The 14918-nt window shown below is 33.5% G+C and overlaps 2 protein-coding genes across 9 annotated transcripts; both read right to left on the minus strand.

The window, feature by feature from the left end:
• Nucleotides 1-633: 633 nt before the first annotated feature.
• LOC140874060 (uncharacterized) lies at nt 634-2599 on the minus strand. Its single transcript, XM_073277336.1, has 4 exons — nt 2497-2599; nt 1447-1568; nt 1208-1329; nt 634-948 (listed from the first exon to the last, which is right to left on the minus strand). Exons 1-4 carry the CDS (start codon nt 2597-2599, stop codon nt 900-902), a joined length of 396 nt encoding a protein of 131 aa, XP_073133437.1. The 3' UTR covers nt 634-899.
• Nucleotides 2600-3677: 1078 nt separating this feature from the next.
• Nucleotides 3678-14170, minus strand: LOC140876443 (uncharacterized). Of its 8 annotated transcripts, none has more exons than XM_073280408.1 (9): nt 13987-14170; nt 13796-13844; nt 11154-11343; nt 9203-9292; nt 8130-8218; nt 6336-6438; nt 5279-5403; nt 4421-4542; nt 3678-4141 (listed from the first exon to the last, which is right to left on the minus strand). In XM_073280408.1, exons 6-9 carry the CDS (start codon nt 6436-6438, stop codon nt 3811-3813), a joined length of 681 nt encoding a protein of 226 aa, XP_073136509.1. In that variant the 5' UTR covers nt 8130-8218; nt 9203-9292; nt 11154-11343; nt 13796-13844; nt 13987-14170; the 3' UTR covers nt 3678-3810. The 8 variants fall into 8 exon arrangements, with proteins under 8 accessions (XP_073136509.1, XP_073136506.1, XP_073136503.1 ...); XM_073280405.1 differs by having other exon boundaries at nt 7688-8218; XM_073280402.1 differs by having other exon boundaries at nt 7688-8275.
• Between the last annotated feature and the right edge of the window lie 748 nt (nt 14171-14918).

Raw genomic sequence — 14918 nt, forward strand, 5'->3', positions numbered from 1 at the left:
TTTTAAAGACTGATGCTTGTAATGTTGTTGACTCAATCTACCAATCATATAAGCATCTCCAGAAGCCACTATAGTGCTTTTCATAAGTCAAGTCATTGAGTAGAATCAAAATATTTCTATCTAGTATTGTCGACGTTCCCCTAGATTCTTTATATTTAGTGAAAGGGAGAATCTTTTGTTTTTAATGACTTTTGTCCTCTTTTCCTAATTGCGTTTGTAAAGAAGAACGTTGTCGTTTTATTTATGAATTGGTTCCTAAAAAAAATTATTATTGCACTATAATTATATAACATGTCGAGTGTGTGTGTGTGTGTGTGTGTTAAAGGACTATGTTATAATACAATCGTTCGCACAAACTTAAATAAGGTAATTAATTAATAATAGTTTAAAATAACCACAATTACAATGAAAATTAGAATCATTTTAAAAGTACAATGATTTTTAATATTTAGTGAACACGTATACGATCCACAATAAAAATAAATGATTTATTAATTTAAAGCATTAAAAATTAATGTACGATATTATTGACCAGAGAAAACAAATTTTCAGAGCTAACTTATAGAAACGAAGCAAAGGGGCAATAGTCAATATATCTAAGGAGTAAACAAAGATGTTTCAATTGATTCGTTTTGAATTCTCGCATCCACAAGAGGAGATTCATCCATAAGTGACCGCAGCTCTATATAGTAATTTTGTAAAACGTCGATGTCTCGAATTTGGTTATCCAAATCTGCATCGGTGTCTCTACGAGTAGCATCCTCGTCCTAGTTTTCCGCCTTCCTTTTTCTGGTACTTATGGAAAAGTTTTAGAGCATCTGTTGTCGAGAGAGAAAGAATGTATTCATGCAAGCGTTGGAACTTGTTTCTCGTTTCCTCGGTTTCAACCATCTTTTCCTTTAATCCATGGGGAAGAAAAGCCATAGCAATATAACACAAAGTGGTAAACTAGACATGAAATTCAACGAACAAAGTAACTGACTAAGAAGAAGAAGTCAATCAAATCAAATGGAAGGTATAGAATCAACAAGCGACAGAAAGTGCAGAACTCAAAATTTTAAAACTATGCAATATCCTATATTCTAATCGTCGTGCCGTTAAAAAAATCACATAGTACAATGAGGATAAATGTTGCCCACTTGACCCCAACATAACAAAACACCTTAAGTAGCAAAATAAGTTAATAAAAGTTTTTGTAATTACACACCTAGTAATCCCTCTGGCACGACCCCAATTGTAGCCGATAGATACTGAATCCTTGAAGCCAATATTGAATCCTTCTTGTGCAAAAGCTTCCTTTCCAGCTATCAGACCATCTCGATAGCCAATCTAAGTGACCAGAAAACCAAAGATGTAGCATACCAAGAACCAAAGGATTAAAGAAAAACATAAATAATGTCCTCTACTGCACATTAAACAAATGGTTTAACAATAATTGTGGTATACCGTATGGAATTGATCATGCCTCCTTTGCCACTCCCTATGCATATCAAATGGTTCCTTTAACATCTCAGCAGAGCTTCCATGAGAAGAAGCATAATCATACCACAAATCACCTGGTTCACTTTCTGAGGATATATACAGCAAAGTTTTCATTGTTCTTTCACGATAATGTTGAACCATTTATGTGAGAATTCTACTTTGAGATGTGGTGATAGAAGGAAAATCAATGGAGAAGGCATAATGAGACAAGTTCAGAAACAGTTCCAAAAATCTGAGGAATGCATAGAAATATTTCCACTGCACATACAAAACACTTGTATCCCCAGCAACGAAGTTCAAAGTTCAATGAACATGAGCGAGTATAATTTAACTTTTAGCTACCATTTGGCTAGATTTTTGCAATATTGTTTTCTAAATACGCAAAATTATTAGCTTTTTGTTTTTTACCCTCCTCTTTTCTTGTTAACATAAACTAGAAGCTGTTGAGAATGACAAAGAAAACAATGTGTGATTCGACCTAAAATCCGTACCAATAATATTTTCTCAATTCGATCTTAGGTTGGAACCAAAAAAAGAACGAACAAGAGGGATATGATAATCCAGAGGGAATATCTGGAACTTTTCTGATTCATTTGATATCACTGAATTAAAATAGAAACCATTTTTTGGGGGGAGGAAAGAAGGTTCTAAAATCCGTGAATACCCAACATGAATCTAGGGTCATACCAGTGTGCCAACCAATTCATGTGTGATAGAAACTTCTGTAAGATAAATGGTGGATGGTAAGCATGCTGGTGAATACCAATAACTTTTTACAGTTAGCATTTGATTGGAAGAAAAAAATTATTTGTATCCTTAATATAAGCACAAACATATGGTGCCATGATTGGTAGGTAGAATCAATTTCATGGTAACATTATTTCTTCAAGGAAATTGAAATCTGAGCTTCACTTAAACTAGCAATCTTTAGAGTTGCACCTAGACACACACCCAAACTAATCATAACCGATGCAAGAAGCTGAATACTGTAATAGCAAATTGCATTTGTCTTACCATGCAGATTTTGATAAGCTTGGGTTGAGGTTGATCCTATGTCTTCAATACAAGTCGACTGCACGACGCCGGAGTAGAGCTCTTTAGCTATTTTTTCATCCATCTATACATTGAAGAAAAACATCTATGAACAACTCCACATTAGAAAACTCAAACGTGAGTCGCACCACATAACATGATTTTGGAAAACTAATCACTTTTTTGGGGGAATGGAATGTTTCTTGGCTTTAAATGGAGAGGAACGACAAATTTTCACTCCATGGAAGCTGTGTGTAGAAGAAAGAGAAGAAATGAGCCCCCTCATTTTGAGGCATAAAAGCAGAAAGTGCTTGATAAATGTTCAAAGCTAGGACTTTCTTACGCGAGTGACATATATCGAGGAAGGTCTCAAAACTAAATAACAATACAGAAGCACACAGAAATAGATAACCTAGTTCAGAAAATAAAACAAACATCTTGTGTGCAAAATATGCAACTTCGATTTCTCGAAAAGGAAATACAATGAGTAATATAACCGGAAGCCCAAATCGTGGAAATAGCTCTAATTGTAATTTGTAATGGATCAAAATATAGTATTAAATACTTTATGAATGGAACGAGTGGTGGATGAAAAAATCGATAATAATTCTAAGGTTTAATTTCGGAATTTTTTCTCAATTTTTGACCATTTTATTATATAAATTTAATTACTCTAAATAATCATGTGAAAAAGAACTCAATTTTTTTAAACTTTATCTAATCAATTTAATAGAAAAAAACTCTCATTCGTGCGTTGTATAACAGACCAACAAAATGAATCGGACTCAAAATTCTATTCTATGGCAGATTATTTTTTATAAAAATTATTTTATCTTGTCAAATATCTGTTTATGATATCAGTAAAATAATTTATCTATCTAAATAATTAATAAATATATATATATATATGAACTTATATTTATTTGTATATATATATATATTTGTTTTTGGGAACAATTACATCGGATACGAATATCAAATTACATCAAATTGTGATACTAAAAAGTGAAATTGCCCCCATACAATTGTATATAATTGTTCGCACAAACTTAAATAAGATTATTAATAATAATTTAAAATAACCACAATTACAATAAAAATTAGAATAATTTTAAAAGAACTATGATTATTAATATTCAGTGAAAACCTATGTATGTTCCACATTAAAAATAAATGATTCTATTAATTTTAAACGTTAAAATTAATGTGCAATAACATTGACCAGAGGAAACAAACTTTCAGAGCTAATGGGATTTAACTAATAGAAACGAATCAAAGGGGCAATACGAAGGATATCTAAGGAGTAAACAAAGATGTTTCAATTGATTCGTTTTGAATCCTCACATCCACAAGAGGAGATTCATCCACAAGTGACCGCAGCTCTCTATAGTAATTCTGTAAAACGTCGATGTCTCGAATTTGGTTATTCAAATTTGCATCGGTGGCTCTGCGAGTAGCATCCTCGTCCTGGTTTCTCGCCTTCCTTTTCTTGTACTCGTGGAAAAGTTTTAGAGCATCTGTTGTCGAGAGAGAATGAATGGATTCATGCAAGCGTTGGAACTTGTTTCTCGTTTCCTCGGTTTCAACCATCTTTTCCTTTAATCCATGGGGAAGAAAAGCCATAGCACTATAACACAAAGTGGTAAACTGGACATAAAATTCAACGAACAAAGTAACTGACCAAGAAGAAGAAGTCGATCAAATCAAATGGAAGGTATAGAATCAACAAGCGACAGAAAGGGCAGAACTCAAAATTTTGAAACTATGCAATATCCTATGTTTTAACTGTCGTGCCGTTAAGAAAATCACATAGTACAATGAGGATAAATGTTGCCCACTTGACCCCAACATAACAAAACACCTTAAGTAGCAAAATAAGTTAATAAAAGTTTTTGTAATTACACACCTAGTAATCCCTCTGGCACGACCCCAATTGTAGCCGATAGATACTGAATCCTTGAAGCCAATATTGAATCCTTCTTGTGCAGAAGCTTCCTTTCCAGCTATCAGACCATCTCGATAGCCAATCTAAGTTACCAGAAAACCAAAGATGTAGCATACCAAGAACCAAAGGATTAAAGAAAAACATAAATAATGTCCTCTACTGCACATTAAACAAATGGTTTAACAATACGGTAAAGTATCATTCAGTACCTAAACCCAAACAAATATACATGTTCAGTCCCCCGTCAAAAAAATGTTTGTTTAAACTCCCTATGCCCACATTTTTTTCTCGGATGAAAATCAGTACAAAACATTAAAAATAAGGTACGAATACATGATATCCCAGTACAAAACATTGAAAATCTGGTATAAATGTATGATTTTTGAGTACTCAAATATATAGATAAATATTGAAATTAATGACAAATTGTATGTTTTGATGAAAATGAGTACAAAATATCAGAAATAGAGCACTAATATATGTTTTTTGAGTACGAAATGTGTTAGATCTGATACAAATATATGATTTTTGAATACTAAAAATATTAATATTAATGACATATTTTTCTTATTAATAAAAATGTTCATGTTAATTTTATACTCAAAATCTAAGTTTTTGTACCAGATTTTCAATGTTTTGTACTGGAATATCATATATTCGTACCTTATTTTCAATGTTTTGTACTCATTTTCATCCGAGAAAAAAATGTGGGCCCAGAGAGTTCAAACAAATATTTTTCTGACAGGGTACTGAACAAGCATATGTGTTTGGGTTTAGGTACTGAATGCGAATTTACCTTTAACAATAATTGTGGTATACCGTATGGAATTGATCATGCCTCCTTTGCCACTCCCTATTCATATCAGATGGTGCCTTTAACATCTCAGCAGAGCTTCCATGAGAAGAAGCATCATCATCATACCACAAATCACCTGGTTCACTTTCTGAGGATATATACAGCAAAGTTTTCATTGTTCTTTCACGATAATGTTGAACCATTTATGTGAGAATTCTACTTTGAGATGTGGTGATAAAAGGAAAATCAATGGAGAAGGCATAATGAGACAAAGTTCAGATACAGTTCCAAAAATCTGAGGAATGCATAGAAATATTTCCACTGCACATACAAAACACTTGTATCCCCAGCAACGAAGTTCAAAGTTCAATGCACATGAGCGAGTATAATTTAACTTTTAGCTACCATTTGGCTAGATTTTTGCAATATTGTTTTCTAAATACGCAAAATTATTAGCTTTTTTGTTTTTTACTCTCCTCTTTTCTTGTTAACATAAACTAGAAGCTGTTGAGAATGACAGAGAAAACAATGTGTGATTCGACCAAAAATCCGTACCAATAATATTTTCTCAATTCGAGCTTAGGTTAGAACCAGAAAAAGAACGAACAAGAGGGATATGAGAATTCAGAGGGAATATCTGGAACTTTTCTGATTCATTTGATATCACTGAATGAAAATAGAAACCATTGTTTGGGGGGAGGAAAGAAGGTTCTAAAATCCGTGAATACCCAACACGAATCTAGGGTCATACCAGTGTGCCAACCAATTCATGTGTGATAGAAACTTCTGTAAGCTAAATGGTGGATGGTAAGCATGCTGGTGAATACCAATAACTTTTTCCAGTTAGCATCTGATTGGAAGAAAAAAAATTTATTCGTATCCTTAATATAAGCACAAACATATGGTGTCATGATTGGTAGGTAGAATCAATTTCATGGTAACATAATTTCTTCAAGGTAATTGAAATCTGAGCTTCACTTAAACTAGCAATCTTTAGAGTTGCACCTAGACACACACCCAAACTAATCATAACCGGTGCAAGAAGCTGAATACTGTAATAGCAAATTGCATTTGTCTTACCATGCAGATTTTGATAAGCTTGTGTTGAGGTTGATCCTATGTCTTCAATACAAGTCGACTGCACGACGCCGGAGTAGAGCTCTTTAGCTATTTTTCCATCCATCTATACATTGAAGAAAAACATCTATGAACAACTCCACATTAGAAAACTCAAACATGAGTAGCGCCACAGAACATGATTTTGGAAAACTAATCACTTTTTTTGGGGAATGGAATGTTTCTTGGCTTTAAATGGAGAGGAACGGCAAATTTTCCCTCCATGGAAGCTGTGTGTGTAGAAGAAAGAGAAGAAATGAGTCCCCCTCATGTTGGGGCATAAAAGCAGAAAGTGCTCGATAAATGTTCAAAGCTAGGACTTTCTTACGCGAGTGACATATATCGAGGAAGGTCTCAAAACTAAATAACAATACAGAAGCACACAGAAATAGATAACCTAGTTCAGGAAATAAAACAAACACCTTGTGTGCAAAATATGCAACTTCGATTTCTCGAAAAGGAAATACAATGAGTAACGAGCGATCGAGGCACACGCGATGCGTGTGCGACATTGCTTTTACAGTTATATACTGAATCTTCAAGAGCGAGTGTGACATTGTAAATGAACAAAAATTGTGCTTAGATTTTTATTCAATTGTGATGTGTGCGCTACGTTGTACATGAATAATATTGAGTATAGAATATGTAATACTAAGTGTGATGCGTGTGCTGCGAACTTAAATTGTGTTGAGATGGAAGAAAGTTTAAAAAAATTAGAGTATCTTGAAAAGAGGGAAAAAAAAAAGACTTTACCATTGACAACATGAAAGTTTATAGTAAATTGACACAACTCTCCTGTACATTGGAATTGATTAAAAAAACGCATTTCTAAAATAAGGACAATTTATTTTTCATAAATAATGATAATTCCAAAAATCTATTAAAAAAGCATGAGGAACCACACTCATGACTTATGTTCCTACAACACAAACCAACATAAAAATTTGCTTGGACTCCTAATCTAGCACAAATGAACCAAAAAAAATCGATATCAGTACACCATCTCTATTAAAGTAACATCCATTATAGAGGTATATGCAGCAACAGAGGTGTGAAAAGGATTGTCAACAATGGATGTCTCCTCAAACATGATACAAAATCATTTTTGTTGATCTTTCCATCACTATTCGATCGTGCTTGATTGTTCATCTGAATTCTCCGATCACGGATTGAGTCGATTAACGAAGGGTTAATAAGCCGAGACAGTTTTTGCGCAATCAATTAAGCTATGGAGCATAGGCACATGTTCAACATATCTCAAAATTTTGAGACTGATAACGATACCGGGTAGAATCACACTTAATTTGCAACCTTACATGCATAATGCAAGGGCTGGAGCTTCTGAAAATGACTCTATTTATCATCTTACGAATAATATGCCAACCCAAGATGAGCACATTACTTCTTACTGGACACCTGCTCCTAGGTACTGGTGATTTGCCACGGTATCAATTATCTTCTCATCAAACAATCTATGTAATTAGTACTTTTACAATCAATCATAACATCTATATGCCATTGAAACTGTAAAAAGATAATAACAGAAATCAATTAATGAATTCAGTACCCCAAATTAACAATGTAATAATAAAAAAACATTTTGAAATGTCATATTATTAGGTATCATTGATATGTATCAATTAGGTATCAATTAAAAAAGTTGAAGAGTCTCATTGATTACGTATCATGATAACAAACTATTACCTCCAACAGTTTGACTGCATGAGAATTAAAATAGAAATGAAGCCTCCAACTTACCTGTATGGAGATACCTACAATCCTCGAGCAGTTTGATTACAAACTAATACCTCCAATAGTTTGATTATTTATTGAGTAAATGGAAAAACCTATTTTCAACAATTTTGGAGGTCAATAGAACAGAAGGTGTACTTAGTATCTCAACCCTGCATACACTAAAAGAAGTATTTAGTATCACATACAATTGGTTAAGCTAGCAACTGAAATCATAAGAAGAGTGGGATTGCATAATGTAAATATTTGCCGAAGGGAGAAAAAAGGGCAATCAAGTTTGCCACAACAACCGAAGCAAATTAAGACAGAAAAAGTATCAAAAACCATATCCATGCTTGATTTAGGTGTGTTCTGTACTGTTTCAGAGAATCTGTCTTTTTCGTGAATTATATTCAAATAGATTCCTACTCTCCCTGTTGGCAAGGAGACAACGGTTGTTTTTTGGGTCATAAACAGAACCTGTTTTTTTTTTCGAGCATTATGTAAGATAAACTGATGCTTTGGAATTGAGAGAGAGGGGAAAAAGAACGTGGGTTGAACTGAGAAACAATGTGGGTAGAGGGCAATTATAAAGGCTTAGCGCTAGCATGTCCTCTATCCTTTGAATATGGTTTAAATTAGAGAAATGAAATCTCAATATTTCAGTGCAAATTTTTTACTACAATTCACCATTTTAGAAGTTCAAACGGGGCCAAAAAAATGTAAAGCAAACTGACGTTTCCCTTAAACAATCTATTTAATTAATACTTGAAAAACTATTACAACCACTAAAACTGAGACACAACTTTAAAAAGTTAACACAAAAAAACAATTAAACACCCTGTATCCCCAATTAACAAAATAATAATATCACAAATTTTGAAATGACAGAATATTATACTTAGTTTATAATCTGGAATTCAAAGTTAGTCGCGAAAAACGTTGATGCAACTCGTACTTGGAAACTTTATGAAAATCAAACATCCAATATTAATAGATCGATTACAAATGCAGGAATAAAATATAAAAATAAGAAACGGCAACCACAAAAATTAAATATAAAAATTATTAAAAACTAAAAGTTGACAATAAAAGATTACCTCTACAGCTGATTATCCCAGGAAAAGAACAATCCAACGGCAAAGTGGGATAATAAGAAAATGAAATTAATCAGCAAAACCATCCTGAAACTGAACAGTAAATAAATACTGACGCATACATTCTAATGGATAAATAGGAAATTTGAATTGCAAATCGAATGGATGATTCGATACTGTAGAATAAAAGAAAATACATTAAAAAGTAAAACTTCACACTAAATCGAGTAAGTTTGTCGATAAATCATGAAAAAGAAACAGCTGGTGGATTTCAAAATCGTCAATGAAACAATTGATTCAAACATATAAACAACAGAAGCAAATTAATAAGAAAACGTGGATTTGCTAAAAATGTTCTTACACGACGATCGGTTGGAGTTGATTTTTTTACGGAAGCGCACTGCATCATGTGGGGATGCCTTTGGTATTCTAAGCGGAAGAAAAATAAAGAGGCAGAGGGGTTGATAAAGTTTGGAAACGAAAGAAGAAACAACCACTACCATGCTTGATTTGTGATTGTTCAGTTGGAGAGAATATGATGTTTGGATTTTTTTGGTTTATAAACGGATATCTACATTCTACACAATCAGCTATTGGAAAATAAATGAGTGATTTGAGAATTTAGAAACGGGAAAGCGATTGGAAAGGAAATGAGTGAATTGAGTATTGAGAAATGGGAAAAAAATCAGCGTGAATTGAAACGGAAATAAGAACGTGGTTAGTGGAGGGGCATTTTTGGAATATAAAACCAGACCAAGATAATATCAGTTTCTATGAGGTGCTTAGGATTAATAAATAGTAAAAGAAGTATGATCATAATATCTTATCAATGAGTAAGACTTGTTAATTCCGTGAAGGGGAACCATCGCTTTATGAATGTAAAAAGTTTATTTGATCAAATCAATCTTTCATCTTATAATATGATATGATATTGGCTAAAAAACACTGTATTTATTGCTACAAAAATTGCAAATATTGTGATTGCCAATAATTTGCACAATTAAAAATAAGTTTGCCAATAAACACAATAGATGAGATTGGAAAAATGCAATTTAACACAATATAATATTGGAATATTTTCACTAACTGTAACTGAACTATGTAAATAACACATGGCTGCACTAAAATATTTATTAATTTTAACACATATGTTGTAGCCATTAAACACAACTGTAACTTGTTTTTTCACGACATAAAAAACTAACGATAGACAATATAATAGAAGTTGGAGTAGAAATATTTTTAAATTTGATGAAATAAAAATGACAGAAATAAATATTGTTGGACGATGTATATTTTAAAATATTGATGAATGATTGGTTTTATTTCCAGCCATGCCTAACATTATAAGTTAATGAATCCAAACATAGCTAAAATATTTTTTCCATCTAAAGAGACCAACGCATGGGTACACAAAATTAATAGTTAAGCAAAGGGCTTTAAAGAGTAAAATTAGTAGCTGCAAAGAATGTATATCTCTGAAAGCACCATATCACAGACAACTATTATTTACGAAGATGGTCAAACATGAACTGGATTAGTTTCATTTTCAAAAAAGTGAGAGAGAGATCAGATTGTGTATGTGATGTTCTCTTTCCTCTATTTCTATTCCTCCACCCTGTAACAATTTATGGGAATGTTGACATCAATGTACACTATTCAGAGTTAACAATGGATAGAAGTTATTTATGTCAATCTTGGCATCAATACACACAATTAATAGTTAACGCAGGATAAAAGTTATTACACTTTTAAATGCACTTAATTTAAGAAATTTGAAAAGAAAGCCAACATAGAATCATCCATGAATCCATATCAAACCCCACAGTACAGTCCCACAGAAGTCTAAAAATTTCAGAATAATCATTAGCACACTCAATTGAACTTATAAAAATACCATATGCCTCACCATACTGAAACTCCAAATTTATGGGCTTAAAATTAAATCCTTTACCTGAAGAACATCACTGGACACCAGACTGGACAGCACGATGTAGGTTATATCCAGGTAATCTTTCTAAATATTAGCCCAGCAACCAAACCTCAGCAAGGCCAAAATTTTTTCGTCAGCTTCTGAACGTTGAAGAACTTATTTTAATCTTCTTAACAACTCCATCGTTTGCTTGTTTCCTCACCTAAATGCCCTGCCAAACGCATAGAAATTGAATTCAGAAAAAGCATCTGTTAATGTGGATTTAAACCAACAATCTATACCAATTAAAGAGAACCCATTAAGAATAAAACTTCTCGTAACCCATTATGAATTGAAAATAGTAACCCATAAAAATGTATGATCATGAACAATTAAGAAATTATTTTTTTTTTATTCATGAAACAAAAAGAACAAATCTTGTTGTTACCAATTATGAATGAGAACCAAGAACTCATATAAATCTGTAGGCCCAAACAATTAACCCATATAAATCTCAAACCACCAACAATCTCAGAGACACGCACAACTGCAGAACAAAATTTCGAAGGATTTCTGAAGGCCCAAACAATTAACCCATATAAATCTCAAAGCACGAACAATCTCAGAGACACGCACAACTGCAGAACAAAATTTCGAAGGATTTGCTGTTGGAATTAGTGAAGATTTTAGTAACCCGTAAACCTTGGAGGCTGTAAGCAACTAAATTTTTCAAACGATACAACTGATTTCACTCCCGAAAAAATCACCATAAAGTAGGAGTGTAGGACTTGAATCTTTGAAATAGATTCATCATACACAGAAAAAAGCTGAAAATTTTCAAATTTGTAAATCAAGTACCGGGTTTTTTGGAAACGTGTAGGGTGTGGTAGATTTTCCAATCCGTTGTTCGTATGATTTTAGCGGCTTCAATCGAAAAGGCGATGTAATTTGAGAAAAAGGGGTTGTAGCAAATAGAGGTGGTTTTGCCGAAGTGGAAGCTAAAAAACCGAACCTTGTTCATGGTTTTCTTCATCCATGATGTCAGCCACGATGTAGGAGGAAGGAGATGGCTCTTTTTTTTTATTTAGACCACACCAAGTGATGGGTATTACGAAGGGTAGGTTTTCTTTTGTGTTTTTATTTTTTAATAATTAATTTAATTATAAAATAAAAAAAAGATTTATTGGGCACACCAAACTAGGGATGTAAATGAGCCGAGCCGAGCCGAACAGTATCGGGCTCGGGCTCGGCTCGTTTGGTATATGCGGAGGCTAGGGCTCGGCTCGAGCTCAAACCGAGCTTTTATCATAAAGCTCGGCTCGGCTCGTTCACTACTTATGTAGGCTCGGGCTAGGCTCGGGCTCGGCTTGGGCTCGGCTCATTAATCGAACTAAACGAGCCTTGCTCGAGTTTGGCTCGTTAAAAGAGCTCGTTTTCAGGCTCGTTAGCTCGTTTAGCAAGCTCGTTAAGAGTTAAGCAAGCTTGTATTCAAGCTCGTTAAGTGGGCTCGGGCTCGGGCTCGTTTTCGAGCTCGTGAAGCCTAAATACAATACCAATACATATCTATAAATTAATTATGAACTAAAATTAAATTTTTCTTAAATTTAATAAAATGACAAACATAATTAAAAAAAAACGTTTCCAAAATATTATATCAAACTTTCAAATACGAAATAAAATAACATCAACATAAAATTTATTATTATCCAAAAATTCACTAACCGCAACACAGCTAAAATTAAACCGTAAAATTAATCATCAAATATTCATATGCCAACAATCTAATAAAACGACACACAATAACAGTATAACATCATGACAATAATTCGACTCTCTAACTCAATCAATCCTTATACTCCAACTTCTTGATAAGTGCATAGTCTGGAGTCAATGCAGATTGGAAAAGTCATTAGAAAAGAAGTGCAAAACATCTCCAACAAAAACTATCCTTCAAAATAAAAACTGAAGTCACTATCACAAAGTAATATAAACAAGCAGAATTGAATGCAACCACCATTCCTTGCATCATCATGGTTTCATGGATGTCAATCTAGTCACGTTTGGGACAACTCACCGTTAGGAAATCAGGGGAAAAAACAACAAAGAAATGTTGAAGTACGTAAATTCAAATAAATTGTTCCAACTCATCAAAAAAAAGTTGCTATAATACGGAGTAAATTAAAAAAAACACTTTCAAGTTTCCAATGGAATTAACGAGTAGGAGCAAATCACTTCAAGTCCACATGACGAACCGAGTGCTCTCTTTAAATGAAAATAAAATGAGGTAAAATATATAATATAAAATTAAAGAACATTAATCCAAGGAATGAGCAGGTCAGTGGAATTGAGTAAATGCCCTATTGATATACGCCTAACTACAAATTACACTAACTTGGTTTTACCGCTAGAAACTTGGCATCTGGCTTTCACACGAACAACTAATTGCATCCAGAAATACAAACAACACACACTAAATAACAAGAAAAATCTTACATTTACAGCCCAGTTTTTATGAATCTCACAAGTTTTATATGCCTCGAGAAAGGGAATTAGGGAAAAAAAACTCCGATATCAACTGTGGCAGGCCACCATTTAATAATATGGATCGATAAATAAGGAACATATACAAAAACAATTTCTTTAACAATACGAAGGTGAGACATTTGACAGTATGAGAAAATTACATTAAGATTTACATAGTTCCAGCAGCAGAAAACTACCTAGCGAGAGAACCTGCAAAAAAATTCCCAAGTCAATCGATCTAACAACGGAAAATGTGACAAGCGGATAAAGAACGGTAGTAAAAACGTAGATTTAGAGATCTTACAGGAACGATAAGATCTATAATGTGTACGTGAAAATTAGTGAGCCTCACCGGAGGATGCAAGTGGCGGATCTGATTGGAGGCAATTCGGTTTGGCTCAAATCGAATCTACGGATGCAAAGAAGATACCCCTCGAACGGTTGAAAGTTTCGTCAGCGGATTAAGCACATCTGCGGAGGGAGATGAGAGGAGAACGAGGGAGCAAGTGTTTGGGGATAGGATTTTCGTTTTTTTATTTCCTTCTTCGTACAGGTATGTGTCCATTTAATTTAAATATTCTATATATATCCTAAAAGGGTAAATGATTTAACTTTATCTTTAACTCCCTAATCACAATTTTTTTATTTCAACTCCCTAGTGATCCCCATTTATGAATTAAATATTATTTAGTAACTAATTCTTTATACGTGACATTGTTAACATATCGAACAAGTCTCGGTCATGCAAGACTATTAGTTACGCAAGGTTTCCAGCCGATATACTCCGAATTAGGGTCCAACATGCTTCCGTAAGATGAATTAAATTCAAATACCTCTTTGACCAAAATGTCGTCGGGTCATACCTGCCGAGTTTTATGAAGTGCTCCTCACACTCCAACCACGCAGTCGCAACAGATGGTTTCTGCACAAGCTCCTTCAACGACACACAGCACAGCCTTAATTCGTTTTCTACCTTAAGGCGTATGATATATAAATTTAATTATAAAATATGAGCATGAAAGAATAAGAGGCTTTAAAGAAATTATTCAGACATAATATTATTACATAAATCAACTCCTTTGAAGAGGAGAAGACAACTTGTTTAGCTACTTATAGTAGCTTTGTTCTTGAAATACATGAAAGAAAACTTAATACAATAGAAAGAGAAATATTACAACAATTTATTTGTAAGAAAACTGAAGGAAATGATCGATATCTTCAGCTTCCTTGAACGCTTGTATTTATAGCTGAGGTTCCACTCGTTTCACCGAGAAACTTCAGGGA

Source organism: Henckelia pumila, chromosome 1 (assembly GCF_033568475.1).
Source record: "Henckelia pumila isolate YLH828 chromosome 1, ASM3356847v2, whole genome shotgun sequence".
Taxonomy (NCBI): domain Eukaryota; kingdom Viridiplantae; phylum Streptophyta; class Magnoliopsida; order Lamiales; family Gesneriaceae; genus Henckelia; species Henckelia pumila.

Bases quoted from the DNA above. Each gene is read 5' to 3' on its own strand.
- LOC140874060 (XM_073277336.1), bottom strand. From the start codon at position 2,599: ATGGATGAAAAAATAGCTAAAGAGCTCTACTCCGGCGTCGTGCAGTCG. The intron at 1,569-2,496 runs GTAAGACAAATG...ATATATCCTCAG, and splicing joins AGCTTATCAAAATCTGCATG to AAAGTGAACCAGGTGATTTG. The intron at 1,330-1,446 runs GTATACCACAAT...CTGGTCACTTAG, and splicing joins GGCATGATCAATTCCATACG to ATTGGCTATCGAGATGGTCT.
- LOC140876443 (XM_073280403.1), bottom strand. From the start codon at position 7,735: ATGATAAATAGAGTCATTTTCAGAAGCTCCAGCCCTTGCATTATGCAT. The intron at 6,439-7,687 runs GTAAGGTTGCAA...TTCAATGTATAG, and splicing joins CCAGCCCTTGCATTATGCAT to ATGGATGGAAAAATAGCTAA. The intron at 4,543-5,278 runs GTATACCACAAT...CTGGTAACTTAG, and splicing joins GGCATGATCAATTCCATACG to ATTGGCTATCGAGATGGTCT.